The following is a 14,970-nucleotide window of genomic DNA, read 5'->3' as shown; positions in this document are numbered from 1 at the left end:
AGAAGATCGGACAGATTTCGCCAAGGCAAGCTGGGCAGTCGCCTATTGCTCCTATTCCAGATAACCCACTGTACCCTGTCTGAAAGGAAGTAACGCTAGAGTAGACTCGCGAAAAGTGTATAAGACACTTTTAAGATCAACTAAATAGCTAAGCCCAAGGGAAGTCGTTCGGGGAGGCCCTCCCTAATTCCACAAGGGTGAGAAGGAAGACACACGATAACGAAACGTTGAATCATGTAGAATTCGTAGGGTAAATGCAAAGCAATTTATAGTAAGAATATGCAGTAAGCTAAGCGAAGAGGTAAGCAAGAGACATGTTAGACTATGCTACAACTACTGAACTTGTTAGTTCTATTACTATATTACTATTACATACAAAAAAAAATAAAAATATCTACAATCAACAATTACTTCAAATAAAATGAACAAAAATACGCATGCAAAATAAAAACTAATTCAAATTAACTATAAAAAACATGCAAAATAAAAAATTAATTTCAATAAAACCAACTTAATGAATTCTAGATAGAACATGCAAGATTTCAACTATGGGGTCATCTTTGTCTTCTCCAACGTCGATCTGAAACAGATACGGTGGTAACAGATTAATAATGAGCAATTAAAACTAATTATATCAAGTATTCTCACCTTAATTAATTGTAGAACCAAAGTTTATCGGTGTAAAAAGCAAACCAACTCCAGGAGGAACACCGTAGTAGAGAATTTGTTGTTTCAGTGGAATTCAAATAAATATCCAGTTGCTCTCCCTCATGGGTTGAAAATTAACTGCAGTGTGCTACAAAGCGAAGACGAAACAGCAAATCAAGAATATAATTCACGAAAGACAACACCCATGGCTGTTTCAGTAAAACCAAACTGGACATTTATTCTCTCTCATTTGTTGGATAACCTGTAGAAATCAACAAAAAGACATTAATTTCACTATATTAATAAAGAAACATTTAACACAACTAAAAACGCATCAAAAAGCAAGTGAAATAGCTGAATTACAAAACAACAAAGGTTATTTTAACGCCATTTTACACCACAACCATAGACTACGACATAGATAAATGTCAAATAACACGACGTCAATTTATGATGCAGACAATAGAAAAAGGTTAAAAAGAAACTCCATAGATCAATGGTAACTGTCAACTTATTCTGTGGAAAATATAAACTGTCAAGAGCATAGATAATAGGTCAAAAGATGTAGATGCATAATAACCTCAATTTATACTGTTGACAATAGATAATTATTAACAGAAATTCCATGAGAGATTAATAGAGCTATTAATATTAATGAAGTCATATATTCTCACCTTAATTAATTGTAGAAAATGGCGTTATAAAGTCTACCAATATGATGAGTAAACCAAATCTAGGAGGGATACTACTGCAGACAATTGTTGTTTCAGTTGCTTCCAAATTAATTTTCGATTGCCTCCCATTGTTACCGCAAAAATTATCTGCATAATGTTGCAAAGTGAAGATGTCAAATTTATGGACTGTTTCAGTAGCATCAAATTAACTGCAATCCCTTCTTATTTGTTGGACAATCTATTGAAACAGGCAAGAAAAAGTAATTAATTAACATTTTTAAATCAAGTATATCAGTAGAATTCAAACTGATGAAAATATTAGTTCCACATTAATTCTGCTGTTCTGCTTCTGCCATTTCTAAAACGTTGTTTAAAAGTTGTCTATTGAATCATATTACAAATGTCTAAGAAATCGAAGTTTATAGGATTTGATTTACTATTATTAATTGATTCTGTTACATACCAATTCAATGTTATAAATCCTTTCCCCGTTCCCATGGGAAAAAGGAACTTTCATGCTTTCTTTCGGACCATAAGTAAAGCTACTGTCTGGGACTAAATAGACCTAATGCAATCAGTGTTCTATAATTTAATGGTATCCGAAGTTCTTCCAATATTCCTGTAAAATGAAGTCTTATGTAAAAGTATTCAGATATAATTAATTTACTTTTAAGTAAATAACGTGCATGATACATTGTTAAAGTAATGCTGAGCCCTTTTCTATGTGAATATCAAATAAACACACCACACATATAATATAACATGTATGCTCACCTTAATTAACTACAAGAGCCTCAAAGATGAACAGCTAAAATACCATAGGAAACTACTTGTCTTTTCAGTAAGCATGGGCCAAAGGATGCCAGTTGCCAGTTGCAATTTCTCTCAGTTGTTGGCCAATCTGCAGAAACGGTCAAGAACAATTATTAAATACTTTTAACCAATAATATTTCAAAGGTGTCTGCTAAAATAATAGATACACAATTTACTAGTCATTAATTAGCAAAATAGACATCTGTTACGCGAAAATTTTAAATATTTAATCCTATATATATGCGAAAAATGGGTAAAAAAAAGAATTAAACACTCACACTGAATAAATGAAACATGAAATAAAATAATACAATATAAAACAATTTTGTCGATTTAATTTATGCTGTGGACAATTGCAAAAAATAATAATATAGTATGAATCAGTGAATCTAACCTTCCGCATTGAAATTATAAAACTAATTCTTAGAAAAAATTAGCTCGGCAACTTGAATTTAAAGGACGCGAACAAAACATCCTACATCTACATTACACTGCGAACTTATAATTATCTTATAATACACGGAGAACGTCTCAAGCTTGCCTCGAATTTGCGATAGCTATTGGATGAAGCACTGCTGACGTAGATGTATTATCGTTTTATACTCTCATCACAATTTTCTCAGATAAAGCTAACAGTGTTTTTCTCCGCATTTTTAACTGTAAAAAACTTTCTCTATCACAAGTCGTAAAAAAATTGTAATGTACAGGACCCAAGGTAAAAATGCCCACATTAGAGAAATATACGAAAAAAAGTGAAAAAAATTAATTTACGTTAACAGTGTTAAGTGTAGTAAAATCGTAATTATTTTTGTAGGCGTTTATGTACCAAATAAGATTAGATTATTTTATTAAAATCAAAAATTCAGTTGTCTACAAGTTTCGACTCGCACTGTAACATATAGTACCACCAATAAATATATATGAATTTAAAATACATATCGTTTTAAATACGGATGGTGACTGCACGTCCTTGATGTAGGCAACCCAATTCACTGCAAAGTATTCTGAGCGTCAAGCTGCAGTAGCAGTTTTGAATTCCTTATTAAAGACGGCTTTTAAAATCAAAGTTTAAAATATTAATAATCAAGAAATAAAAACGTTTTCAAATTGAGAGTTGAAACTGTAAATCGATGTTCTCTACGAACTTTTGTGGCAAAATCAGCAAAACGTAGTGGAGATAAACGCCAACTAGGCCTTTTTAGAAAAATTTTGGATAAACTGAGTTTCCCAATTACCTACAACCCCCAACTAATTAATGAACAACAACAAATAAGTAACATATGTTGGTCACTCTATGCGTCATGTTCTAGGCCTTATTTTGGTAACCAAATTGACACCAGATTAATGAACTGTAATTAATATTAATTTAACTAAGTATTATTACCTGAATTAGCTGTAGAATGTAACGTTCCATGGTTTACATGTGTGGAAAGAAAAGCAAATTGAGAAAGGAGGCCAGGCCAGACATCCCATGTCGTCATCGCTAGGGTTAAAATTAACTTCTCAATCTCTCTTATTGATTAGCCAATCTGAATAAACAAAGAAAAAACTTATTAACTATTTTTAATAAATAATATTTTAAAGGTTTAAAATTAATAAGCAAAACAAACATCTGTTGTGCTGAAAATTTTAATATTTAATCCTTATCTCTTTTCTTCTAACTCAAATTAAAGTCAAAATATAAGTATAAATAGTTTATATCACCGCATTTAAAAAAAAAATTAAATTAATTGTTAATCCCTTGTATTAAGCTAACACTTACACTACCGGAAACGGTAGTCACACATTTATTTTGCTTTTGATATTTGAAACGTTTAACATCTGAGATAAAGACGACTGACACAACCAATGTTTTTGCAGCACATGGCACCTAAAGTTTTTGTGTTCTTGTAAAATGAAATATTTTGAAGAGTATTTAGATATAATTAATTTCGCCCCTGCTAAAAAAAAATTGTGTAATATTGTATTAAAGTAATTCCCAACTCTTTTCTCTGTTACTATCAAATAAATTATAGTATACAACCTTTATACTTCTTCGGTATGCTGCTATGTTTTGGAAGGATAATAATGAGTATACATTTTATGAACAGCCTTCTTCTTAGCAAAAGTTTTTAAATGAAAATAGTTGTAATAAATGCCATGCATAAATTAATGATTGAAAGTTGAAATGTAACACATTATTAACCAAGTTACATTTTAAACAATATTATCTGTATATGTGTCTAAATTAAAATATTATCAATTGTGATTTACAACAAGTTTTAGAAGTATTTATATATTACATATGTTGTGGCATGTATTTATTACCCTAATGAACTTCAAACGAAATCCGAAGTAGGTACACGATTTTTTTTTCAGTAGGGTCAAAATAAATTTCAACACTCTTTCATTTATCGGTAGATCTGTAAAAATGAATAAGAAAAGAGAATTAACTACACTTTTAAATAGTCAAAACACACCTAAAAGCAAGCATCAATATTTTTATTTTAAGGCAAAATTTTTTACTTTTAAAATGCAAAATGTGAAAGGAAATATGTAATAATATTCAATTTAAAATTATGAGAAACCAACAAATTAAAAAATTAAGAAATAAAAATAATACCACTAATTACGAAGGAAAAAACATTGCATATGCAGCCACACAAACACCAGTGTAAATTATTTTGCATACAAGTAATTTCAGAAATTGCAATATTTGAAATTACTTCTTTTGCCAAATAATATTTTAAAATATTTAAAACACGGTTGAACCCTTATTATTCTATTATTTTAATATATAGTTTTAATATCAGAATTCTATTCAATTCTATGAATTTTATTCATAAACTTATCTATGATTCCTAACCTACACTAATTACTGAGGTTACTTAGGGTATTTGAGTTCGTTGCAAAAAATGTATAATAGGCTTTTTAATAGGTATGGAAAAAACAGAGAATGCTAAATCTTGTACACTTGAGCGAAAAGATTTAAAGTCATGGAAAGAAATAAATAAAGCACGCAAGGAGGAAAGGAGAAAATGGCGAGAAAAGAAATTAAAGAAGAAGATTAAAGAAGAAGTAAATTTAAAGAGCGAGGATGTAGAAGAACGAAAACCAATAAAACAAAAAATATCGACAATAAGCATTGCTGTGCCAGGTTCAATTTTAGATAACGCACAAAGTGATGAATTCAGAACATACCTGGCAGGACAAATAGCAAGAGCCGCTGTTATTTTTCAGATTGATGAGATTATAGTTTACGACGATTTGCCCAAAGGTGAAATTAGAAAAGATGTTCTTGAAACTGGAAATGAAATTAAAACTTCAAGGAGATGTTGTGTACAACTAGCAAGAATTTTACAGTATCTCGAGTGTCCACAATATCTTAGAAAATATTTCTTTCCTATTCATAAAGATTTGCGCTTTGTAGGTGTTTTAAATCCAATAGATACTCCACATCATTTAAGACAAGATGATCATTTTACTTTCAGGTTAGATAATAATAATATACTTACATATTATTCCAGATTGATATGTAATTTTCTTTAGGGAAGGAGTGGTAACAACTAAACCACCTAAAACCAACAGAGGCTCTCAAGTCTATGTAGGCTTGTTTAAGGATGTTGAAGTAGATAAGCTGTTAACACCTGGTCTTCGTTGCACAGTAAAGATTCATAATCCTGATGATCCAACTAGAAAATTAAAAGGACTAGTTGTTTCTCCTCACACACCACGTCAAGAAACAGGTGTTTATTGGGGATATACTGTAAGATTAGCTGAATCAGTTTCACATATTTTTTCAGAAAGTCCTTACAAAGATGGGTAAACTATTTTATAAGTAAACACTATATTATATTAAATTTTTGTTTTATTTATTAGGTATGATTTACTGTTGGGAACTTCCGATAAAGGTAAATCAATTGATGAATGCAGTTCTTTTGTGTATGATCATTTACTAGTGATGTTTGGTGGACTTGCTGGATTAGAAGCTGCATTTGAAAGTGATGAGTTATTAAAAGTAAATGATCCAACATTATTGTTTGATCATTACTTGAATACATTACCAAATCAGGGATCACGAACTATAAGGACTGAAGAAGCAATTCTTGTGAGTTTGGCAGCATTGAGACCAAAATTGGACCCTAAATTTAGAGCTCCTACTTTTAAAGATAATTTCACTGAACAAAAGTATTCATTCGACTAGAAGTTTATCTTCTGGAATTTAATTATGAATTTTTATATGTGAATGGATGGACATTAAAAGTAGGAAAATATACATCGTTTAATTTAGAAAAACTGTATTACTTTTTTTCTGCTTGAAAAGTAATATGTAGCTAATTTTAATTCAGGTTGTAATAAAGTTAGCTATTTCAAAATACAGATCATTGTCCTTATTATGTAGGAAGCATAATAATTTATTTCAAACCTCTATTAATACCTCTGTTGAAAGTTTTGCTGCTGTTGACTACTGGAATTGTACAACATTTGTTGTTGATGGAATTCTTGTTGTTGCGACGTGATAGGAACAACCTGTAAATATAAAACAATTCAATTAAAACAACTGCCGAATACACGTGATTTTTCCTTTAAAGAACCATAGGCTCATAATATAATATATTGCAAATAACTTGATATTATATCAAGTTACAACTATTTAGTGAAAAATTATAAAACTGTGAAAATGTATTACCTGAGGATTGACTTGACTAGGGTGAGGTGGACCCAAACGTGGTCGTTTAGCGGGATTACCATGGTTATCGTTGTTGTTAGACTGTTGATTTTGTTGTTGTTGCTGTTGCTGAGACTGTTGTTGCTGCTGTTGTTGGGGCTGTTGCTGTTGTGCCTGTCGTTGTTTATTATCAGTCTTTTCCTCCTGATCGTCGTCGGTCAAAAATTCCCTTTTTGGGTAAGGAATAGGGCATCCTGTATACAAATCAAAAGTTAATAATTATTTTGTTAAAATAAACGATGTAGATTATAGAGACCAGCAAAAACATCTTGTGTTGGCAGTGGTTCTTCTTGAAAATAAGCATCTTGCATTGCTTGCTCTGATGTAATTCGTTTATTTGGATCCATTAATAGTAGTCTTTGCAATAAATGAAATGCTTTACTGTCAGGTTTGATTTTATGCCTATCCATATACTTCACAAGGGAACAATTAATATAACTAAAAAAAAATTAAATATTACTGTTAATATCCTGCCAACATGAATATATATTTATTTAAATTTGACAAAATTTCACAACAGAGAAAAATTATTAAAATTTGAAATTATCAAATTTAAATAAATATACCTGAATATATACAGTTTAATTTACTTTGATTTCTTAAAATCCTTCAGTAATGTGGGATGTTCAGGCATTTTTCTTATATCTTCCCAATCTTTTTCATGTGGAAATCCCATAACATTAAATATTCTATCTAACTGGTCATGGTGGTAAGGATTACTGGTTTTTATATCTTCTTGGCGACAATGGAAGATTGGTTCTGACGTTAGAAGTTCAGCAAAAATACAACCAATCGCCCAAATATCTATGTAACATAATAACTATATATACATTTTACATAATACTTTCATGTTTTATTAGAGTCAAGCCTTAGTTTATACTTCTTTTACCACTTCTTATGTAGAAATATCTACATATGCCTTTGTACAATTTACATTACTATTATTGGTTTTTAAATAGATACATAAAACACCATCACGAATATAAAGTAAATAAATTAAGGAAAATTGTTTATTCTGTTACTCTTATAGTAGTGTAAAAAGAAATTTTATTTACTACATAAAAATATTAAAATTTGTGCAGCCATTGTACAGAAAAAAAAATATTTTTAATAATCTTTTTTCTTGTATTTTGTTAGTCAATGGGTCAAATATCCTAAAGTGACTTCTATGTTTCTTACCAATTGCTTTAGTATAATGCCTTGCTCCAAGAAGCAGTTCTGGTGCCCTGTACCAAAATGTAACCACTACAGGATCTAAATCAGCCAGTGGTTTCAGGGGTGCATTAAATAGTCTTGCAAAACCCATGTCCGCAATTTTGACTCTACCCCTTTCAGGTCCTTCCCCCATTACTAATATATTTGCAGGTTTCAAATCTCTATGTAAAACCCAATTGGAGTGTAGATAATGAATTCCATCTAATATTTGATATAAAAGTGATTTTACCATACCCTTTGGTACCATAACAGGTTTCTTGTTTGCTTTTGCTGCCCTATGGAATTTGATTATGTGCCACAAATCATGTTCTGCAAAATCAAATAATAACCAGACTTTTCTATCATTATGTGATAAAAACACTCGAATAAGATTTATCACATTGGGATGCTTTAATTCACGTAGCAACTGAAAATTAAAAATGTTACAGGCTTGTACATATGTATTGCTATCTAATCTGGTTAGTAATTATTCCCCTACGGTATTAATATTGAAGAAAAAATGAACAATTTTTGGGTAAAGGTTTTTTATTAATTTTTATAATCTACACACCTACGTTTTGCTTTGGGGTTATAAGGCTTCTTCAGAGTAAGATTATAAGGGTACAAACTCAATTTTCTGTAGGTGTTGCTGAACATTATTAATATGTACATAATTTCACCCTTAGCTAATATATTTTCTTTCCAAATTCTTATCACAAAAAATATTTTATACAAATAAAACAACCACACAATTTAAAAGAATAAATATGGTAACTAATTAAGATACACAACATCCACAATTAAAAACTTCTTAATGACACCAACAGAAAATTGAGTAGGTGCATAGATTATACAATACAATAAATAAACCTTCACTTTAGAATTACTTATTTTTTCCTTATCTACTTTTTTGGATTGGAATATCTACTAGTACAAAAAGAAACTAACAGCAATTTCTCTACAGGCTGACATCGACAAGCCAGTGCCTTCAATTTGCTTTAATGCATAATCTCTATTATCTGACCCATCTTTCCTTCTACCTTTGTATACATGACCATAAGTCCCGCGACCAACTTTACAGCCTTCATATTCAAATAAATCTTCCACTTTTACTCGTTCATTTTGAGTTTTCATTTTAAATTCATAATCCATCATTGCTATTTTTTTGTACACGCTAATCATGTAAAGAAATTCAAACGCATTGCTTATTTTAAAATTTACACCGTATTATACATATTGTGTTGTATTAAACAATAAGCACAAAATTAAAATAAACTTATCATAATTATATAAACTGATTTAAACGTCAAACCTACACTTTTTATTATAACCTTACTAACCATAGATAATAGATATACAAGGGAAACTAACTAGTAATACATAGATAAAGATGTACTAACGTGAACCATAGATACTACAATAAGAAAAAGAAGAGAAATATGTACGAATACGAAAGTAATTTAGAAAACGAAAAACGATTTCACCGCATTCTATTTCATTTAAAATAGTATTTAGTTTCATATTATTAAGGACCCTAAACAAAAAAGACTAATTTCGCATCCTCGTTAGTTGATATATATAACGTAATGTTCCCTACTCTAACCTATAAAATGTTAATAGGCCTTTAAAATGGTTACAATTAGATAATTTTTAAAAAACATAATTTGATATTTTATAACTACCAACACCCTGAATAGAAAATGATGAGCAAGTCACCTAAACATGTTTATTCTTTAAAACATGTATGTTAATATTCACCATAAGTGGTTTTTTTTTACTTAATTGATCTTTCTAGTTTATCTTAAAAGGAGAGGTAAAAAATCTGTACCGGCAGTTTTTGAAAACAGCTAGACAAGTACCTGATAAGAATTACAGGGATGAGCTAAAGAAATGGATACAGACAGACTTCAGAAACAATGCTAACACAACTGACGAATATGCCATTAAGATGTTGATTCAAAATGGAAAAAAATCATTACAGCAACTTAAAATTTCTTTAAATTTAGCAAAGTAACATTTTATAAAAATTATTGGATAAGTTACAAAGTACACTTTTAAATTGTATATTATGTATTATCAAGGATGATAGCCGTGACCAACATGTGTAAGTCTGGTTAACTGTAAATAAATATTTTTATGAATCAATCTAATTGTATGTATCTATTCTAATAAGTTTGAGGTTCATTGAATTAGGGTCATTACCACCTATACTAATTTGCTTTCATACAAATATAATTTTTTATGCACTAAGGCAGTTTTTCTAAAAAAGTCAACTTACACAACTGAAGCAATATTCTCGTTTTTTCTTGATGATATAAAATCTTTACCGCCTAAATACATTCTGCTGAAGCCTGGGATATAACTTGTTCAGCATTTTCACTAATATTAGCAGTGCATTCTTTTAATTCTTCAACATTCTCTGAGGCAGATTTTTCATCTATTTTGTAACTGTTAAATTCACTTGAATCATTTTGCTTTTTCTTTTCATTTTTAATTAACACATCCTCGTCACTTTTCCGTTTTTTGGGTTTCTTAGAGAAGGTATCATACAATTTTTTGGCGTCTTTCACATAAACAGGATGAATGGTCCATTCAATAACATCATTAATTTTTTTTGTGGGGTCGTTTTCATATGAATACTCAGGAATTTCTAACTGTAAATGTTTCATCACTTGTACAAATACATCGTCGACAAAACTATTGATTAAAAGATCAGCCTTTTTGTCCTGCAAGTAAAAAGAGATCCATTTATACATCATAAAATTATATGGACTGCTATAAATAATTAACCAATGCCTTTATTTGTACAGTTTATCAATGTAGTTTTAAGTAATTTTGTACCAGATTTATGAACAAGTAATAGCTATGCTATCTGTATGTAAATTAACTGGTTATAAATCAAACATACTTGTTTTGTTGGTTGTAAATTCACTATCACTAAACGTCCACCGCTTTTTTTTGTAGCTACAGGTAAATTACCACTAGGAACAATTTGCAATGTTGATCCCAAACATATACTTAAATCGGCAGCACTATAAAATAAAAGTCAGTAAATAATAAACTATTGTACACTAATTACAAGAAAAATTAAGTAATACATATACATGTATACATATACCACCTCCCTATACAGGTACATCCTACTTTTGAAATGCCCATTAATATACTATTTACCTATTGTTGATAGTCTTCTTTAAATTTAAAAATTTAAATTTCTTTTGGTTTTTAGAAGTGACTCAAAAGATTATTTTCATTTTTTAGTTTATTTTAAAATTGCATATTATTTATTAATTTGAAAAATTCCCTTTCCAGTATAGAAACAAAAATTAATATTTTAAATTTTCCTAAAATGTTTAATAGATAATCAATCATTAACAGCCCCTATAAATATTTGTTAATAGCTTGTTTAACACTATTATTCCATTAATTGTTGACTTACTGTGAATGGTAATCTGCCATATTTAAATCTAGTTCAGGCAAGTTATCTTCCCAGTCTAATATTGTATCTTGCAGTTTGCCTCTACATGGCCTGCCATTCAATCGATATCCTCTGCACATGGTTCCTAGAAGTCTTTGACCCACACTAGTCGTTGCAGAATTTCTAACAAATTGCCTAAAACATAAAAGAGTTCACATTTCATATTTTAAAACACCATTGATAGAAATTACTTACTTTTCACAAGTGTTGCACTTTTCAACAAACATATTACCATGCAATTCTGCAATAAGCTCCCTACAAATCCCAGTCTTTAGATGAAGTCCATCGATGTTTTGACTTACAATATAATGTATGTAACCTATGTCAGCTAGTTTTTTCAACGCCATGTGTGTTTTAGTTGGAGTAGCATCATTAAAAGATATATTTATTTGTGGTTTAAGACCTTGTTTTTCTAAAGTCCAAACACCCTTGGGACTCCTATAATAAGTCATACATAAACAAAACATAATTTTAAAGTCAACTGCTTGCCTAAAATCAGGAATTCCAGCTGCCGTACTAATTCCTGCTCCTGTATGAACAACTACATGTCTACTTTGTAAGATCCAGTCTGCCAAAGTTCTACACTTTTCTTCTACTACTTCGTGAGATTCAAATCTCTGTATATAGTTTAAAAATACAAAATTAAGGACATTACTACCATTTCAAAATTGTTTTTACCTCAGCAACGCCAAGAACTCCTTTATTTTCGTAAGGCGATAAGCCCTCTGCATAATTGCAAGACATTATTAATTTAATTATTTAAATACAGGAAATAAGTTAAAAAATAATAAAGTATTATTTTACATATTATTTCTTACAACTTATTAACACTATTTACTACTTTAATTTAACGCAATAACCTCACTTCTGTAAATAAGATTATCTATGAAACAACCATAGACCAATCATTAATAAAGTAGTTTGTAGTTTCTAATGTCAATGGTTTGTGTATACGAACTTCCATGCTCTATGGTACGAACCGAATGGTGTAGTTCATAGGTACCAAGGCTCCTTCAGTTTAGATAACCAAAATATTCTGCTGCTCAATGAGTTGCCTACTATCCATGCTTGTTTCCTTAGAATATTTGATAACGTATACAGTTAAAAGAACAAAGGCTGTAGAAAAAAATCAAAGATTAAATATTTCTCATTTTTAATACATTTACATACATATCACACAAAAATTAAAATACTTAGTATAAATTAATGACTTTACAAAAACAGAAAATTAAAATTGATTAATATTATGTAGGTAATTCGCTTAAGTAAAATAAAAGTAACAATTATATAACGAAAGGATATTACATACACTTACATAAAATTATGGTAAAAATGGTCTGCAATAATAATACCTACCTACAACACACACAAATTGAGTTTTAGTTCCGCAAAATTACTTATACGTTACATCAAGAATTTTTAAAAGGTATCTACGTATCTTACGCCCTATTTTTCCTTTTTTCTCCGTTTAATATTCATCCATATTGTACATAAACAGACAAAAACTATGAAAATTACATACACAAAAAAATACTTGGTATATCATTGGAGTATGACTTAAATCATTTACATGTACAAGAAAGTAAACTTATTTACAAGGGCAGAGTTGATTGTATACTGTACACATCTTAAAAACAAAATCCTAATTGGAAATTTTGGCCAATTACAATGCATTCCATTATTCATACGTAAAACCACAGTTACATGGTATCAGAAACTGAAATAAAATCACGACAGACACCCTGTATACATTCAATACGTGCAACATAAAGATAGCGCTCATTCAAGTATAAATCAAGAATAATTTAATTAAATACGTCTTAAAATAGAAGCACCGTTTTTTCCTTTGCTACCTGATACACAGAGCGATTGTTTTTTTTTTTTAATACAAACTGAACACAATAATAATAAAATAGCAACCAAAAAAAGGAAAATTATATAAAACACTAGAAATCCAAAATTCCACATACAAGCATTTATAAACCTAAAACGTTTTTCGATACACAAGGTAACGTCCTCAGTCTCTAGCTGTAGAATTATAAATTTCTAGTGTTTTATTGAATTCAGTTCCACAAGACCACTAACTGATTTTCATCTACATAAAATTACATCAACAGAATTAGTCGTTTTGAGCATTATAAATCGAATTAATAAATCACTCCGTATACTTCAGTATTATATATATCTTAATAAATAATATAAAAAAGATAACACATTACAATACTTTTTAAGTTACAATATTAATCTCAAGAATTCGGGTAGAACCAAATAAATGATAAATAATTTTGTGCAAATTGGAAAAAAAAATGTACAAAATATTTTAAAATAAATATTTTAATAATTGAGATAAACAATTATCCAAGAAATGAAATAAAGGTATTTACAGAAGCGGGGTTTTATTTACATGACTTTGTCTTACACTGCGCTATAACAAAATTATCTCAAAAAGACGTGTTAGTAATAAAAATTTTTTTTCAAAAGAACAAACAAATTTTATTGTTCATTTCTCACAGATCTTTTTTTAAAGGAAAATGAAGACAAAGAGAGATGTTACATGCAGAGTCAGTAGGTCAAAATCTCAAATATTATTCGATGTCTATAGAAAGTATAATTAAATCCAAATTAAAATAAAAAAACGGTAATTTTAAAATCAATTAATAAAAAATATAAATACAACTTTAGAATGAAATTTAATTGTGGGGTTAATTTTACTAAGATGTTCTTATTAAAAAACACAATTTCTATAATTCAGAAATATTTTAGATACATTTCCGTTAGCTGTAAAATTAATGAAATAAAAGACGTAAGTCTTTTCATCAATTTTACAACACTCTATACATTATGTACGTTTCAAATTAGGAGGTATTTATAAAGCCTCTAGAATACCTACATCAGTCCACGTTCTAATTTTGTTTTTTGTTAAAGCTAAGATTATTTTAATTAGGCCATCTATGTATGATTAAATTGAATATATTTTTAATACGCATTTCCTAAGGTAGTAGCATTTGCAGAAGAGCAGAAAAGGTAATTTTGCCTATTTATTTATGTATTTTACGTTATTCTAATTGCCACATTTCAGTTGATTGATATATTTTTTAAAAGATATGAGGATATTAAAAACGACTATAAATATCAAAACATATACAAATATTAATTCGTAACTCTTTAAAAAACAAAAAAAATCATAATTTTGAACTAATGTAGTTTTAATTCAAATAAAACTAATATTCCAAGAAGAATTTAATGGTTTGTTCACTTTGAAATGCTGTTTTTTGAAATATATCAATCATTTGACTTTACAAACAACTAGGTACGAAACGCTACAGAAAATTATATTTCCTAATAAATTTTGCTAATTTTTCGATCAATCCAATTGCCTAGTGTGATTTAAACATTTTTTTTTTTTAATAAAATGGAAAAAAATAATAAATTATTTACTATTTTTGGACGCATAT

General features: G+C 29.2%; 4 protein-coding genes and 1 long non-coding RNA gene across 8 annotated transcripts in view; 2 read left to right on the top strand and 3 right to left on the bottom strand.

Annotated features, from left to right (window-relative positions):
- Positions 1-449: 449 nt before the first annotated feature.
- LOC108741902 lies at positions 450-5,716 on the bottom strand. 4 transcript variants are annotated; one of them, XR_003231707.1, is made up of 8 exons: positions 5,630-5,716; positions 4,443-4,537; positions 3,520-3,664; positions 2,097-2,223; positions 1,786-1,941; positions 1,323-1,560; positions 649-910; positions 450-580 (listed from the first exon to the last, which is right to left on the bottom strand). It is a non-coding gene; the product is annotated as an uncharacterized LOC108741902 (long non-coding RNA). The 4 variants fall into 4 exon arrangements; XR_003231709.1 differs by lacking the exon at positions 4,443-4,537 and having other exon boundaries at positions 5,630-5,713; XR_003231708.1 differs by lacking the exons at positions 3,520-3,664; positions 4,443-4,537; positions 5,630-5,716 and adding an exon at positions 2,530-2,670 and having other exon boundaries at positions 2,097-2,286.
- LOC108741910 (putative methyltransferase C9orf114 homolog) lies at positions 4,991-6,494 on the top strand. Its single transcript, XM_018476885.2, has 3 exons — positions 4,991-5,605; positions 5,664-5,936; positions 5,994-6,494. Exons 1-3 carry the CDS (start codon positions 5,055-5,057, stop codon positions 6,316-6,318), a joined length of 1,149 nt encoding a protein of 382 aa, XP_018332387.1. The 5' UTR covers positions 4,991-5,054; the 3' UTR covers positions 6,319-6,494.
- On the bottom strand, positions 6,396-9,372 carry LOC108741909 (cyclin-dependent kinase 8). The gene is made up of 6 exons (XM_018476884.1): positions 8,986-9,372; positions 8,023-8,464; positions 7,434-7,647; positions 7,100-7,281; positions 6,805-7,037; positions 6,396-6,644 (listed from the first exon to the last, which is right to left on the bottom strand). The coding sequence occupies exons 1-6, from the start codon at positions 9,217-9,219 to the stop codon at positions 6,546-6,548; spliced, it is 1,404 nt and encodes a 467-aa protein (XP_018332386.1). The 5' UTR covers positions 9,220-9,372; the 3' UTR covers positions 6,396-6,545.
- Positions 9,373-9,440: 68 nt separating this feature from the next.
- LOC108741912 (LYR motif-containing protein 2) lies at positions 9,441-10,071 on the top strand. The gene is made up of 2 exons (XM_018476887.2): positions 9,441-9,779; positions 9,833-10,071. The coding sequence occupies exons 1-2, from the start codon at positions 9,738-9,740 to the stop codon at positions 10,049-10,051; spliced, it is 261 nt and encodes an 86-aa protein (XP_018332389.1). The 5' UTR covers positions 9,441-9,737; the 3' UTR covers positions 10,052-10,071.
- Positions 10,067-14,970, bottom strand: part of LOC108741911 (NAD-dependent protein deacetylase Sirt6) — a 5,791-nt gene continuing 887 nt past the window's right edge. Inside the window, exons 2-8 of the mRNA XM_025977464.1 lie at positions 12,194-12,631; positions 12,005-12,132; positions 11,711-11,953; positions 11,477-11,650; positions 10,946-11,069; positions 10,316-10,763; positions 10,067-10,155 (exon numbers count right to left, since the gene is read on the bottom strand). Coding sequence (XP_025833249.1) covers positions 10,368-10,763; positions 10,946-11,069; positions 11,477-11,650; positions 11,711-11,953; positions 12,005-12,132; positions 12,194-12,259 — 1,131 coding nt within the window. The 5' untranslated portion in view covers positions 12,260-12,631 and the 3' untranslated portion in view covers positions 10,067-10,155; positions 10,316-10,367. The remainder of the gene's footprint in view (positions 10,156-10,315; positions 10,764-10,945; positions 11,070-11,476; positions 11,651-11,710; positions 11,954-12,004; positions 12,133-12,193; positions 12,632-14,970) is intronic.

The sequence above is a fragment of the Agrilus planipennis genome, unplaced genomic scaffold (genome assembly GCF_000699045.2).
Source record: "Agrilus planipennis isolate EAB-ADULT unplaced genomic scaffold, Apla_2.0 scaffold341, whole genome shotgun sequence".
Classification (NCBI taxonomy): Eukaryota; Metazoa; Arthropoda; class Insecta; order Coleoptera; family Buprestidae; genus Agrilus; species Agrilus planipennis.
Note: the sequence above shows the minus strand (reverse complement) of the source record. Positions and strands in the feature narration are given on the sequence as shown.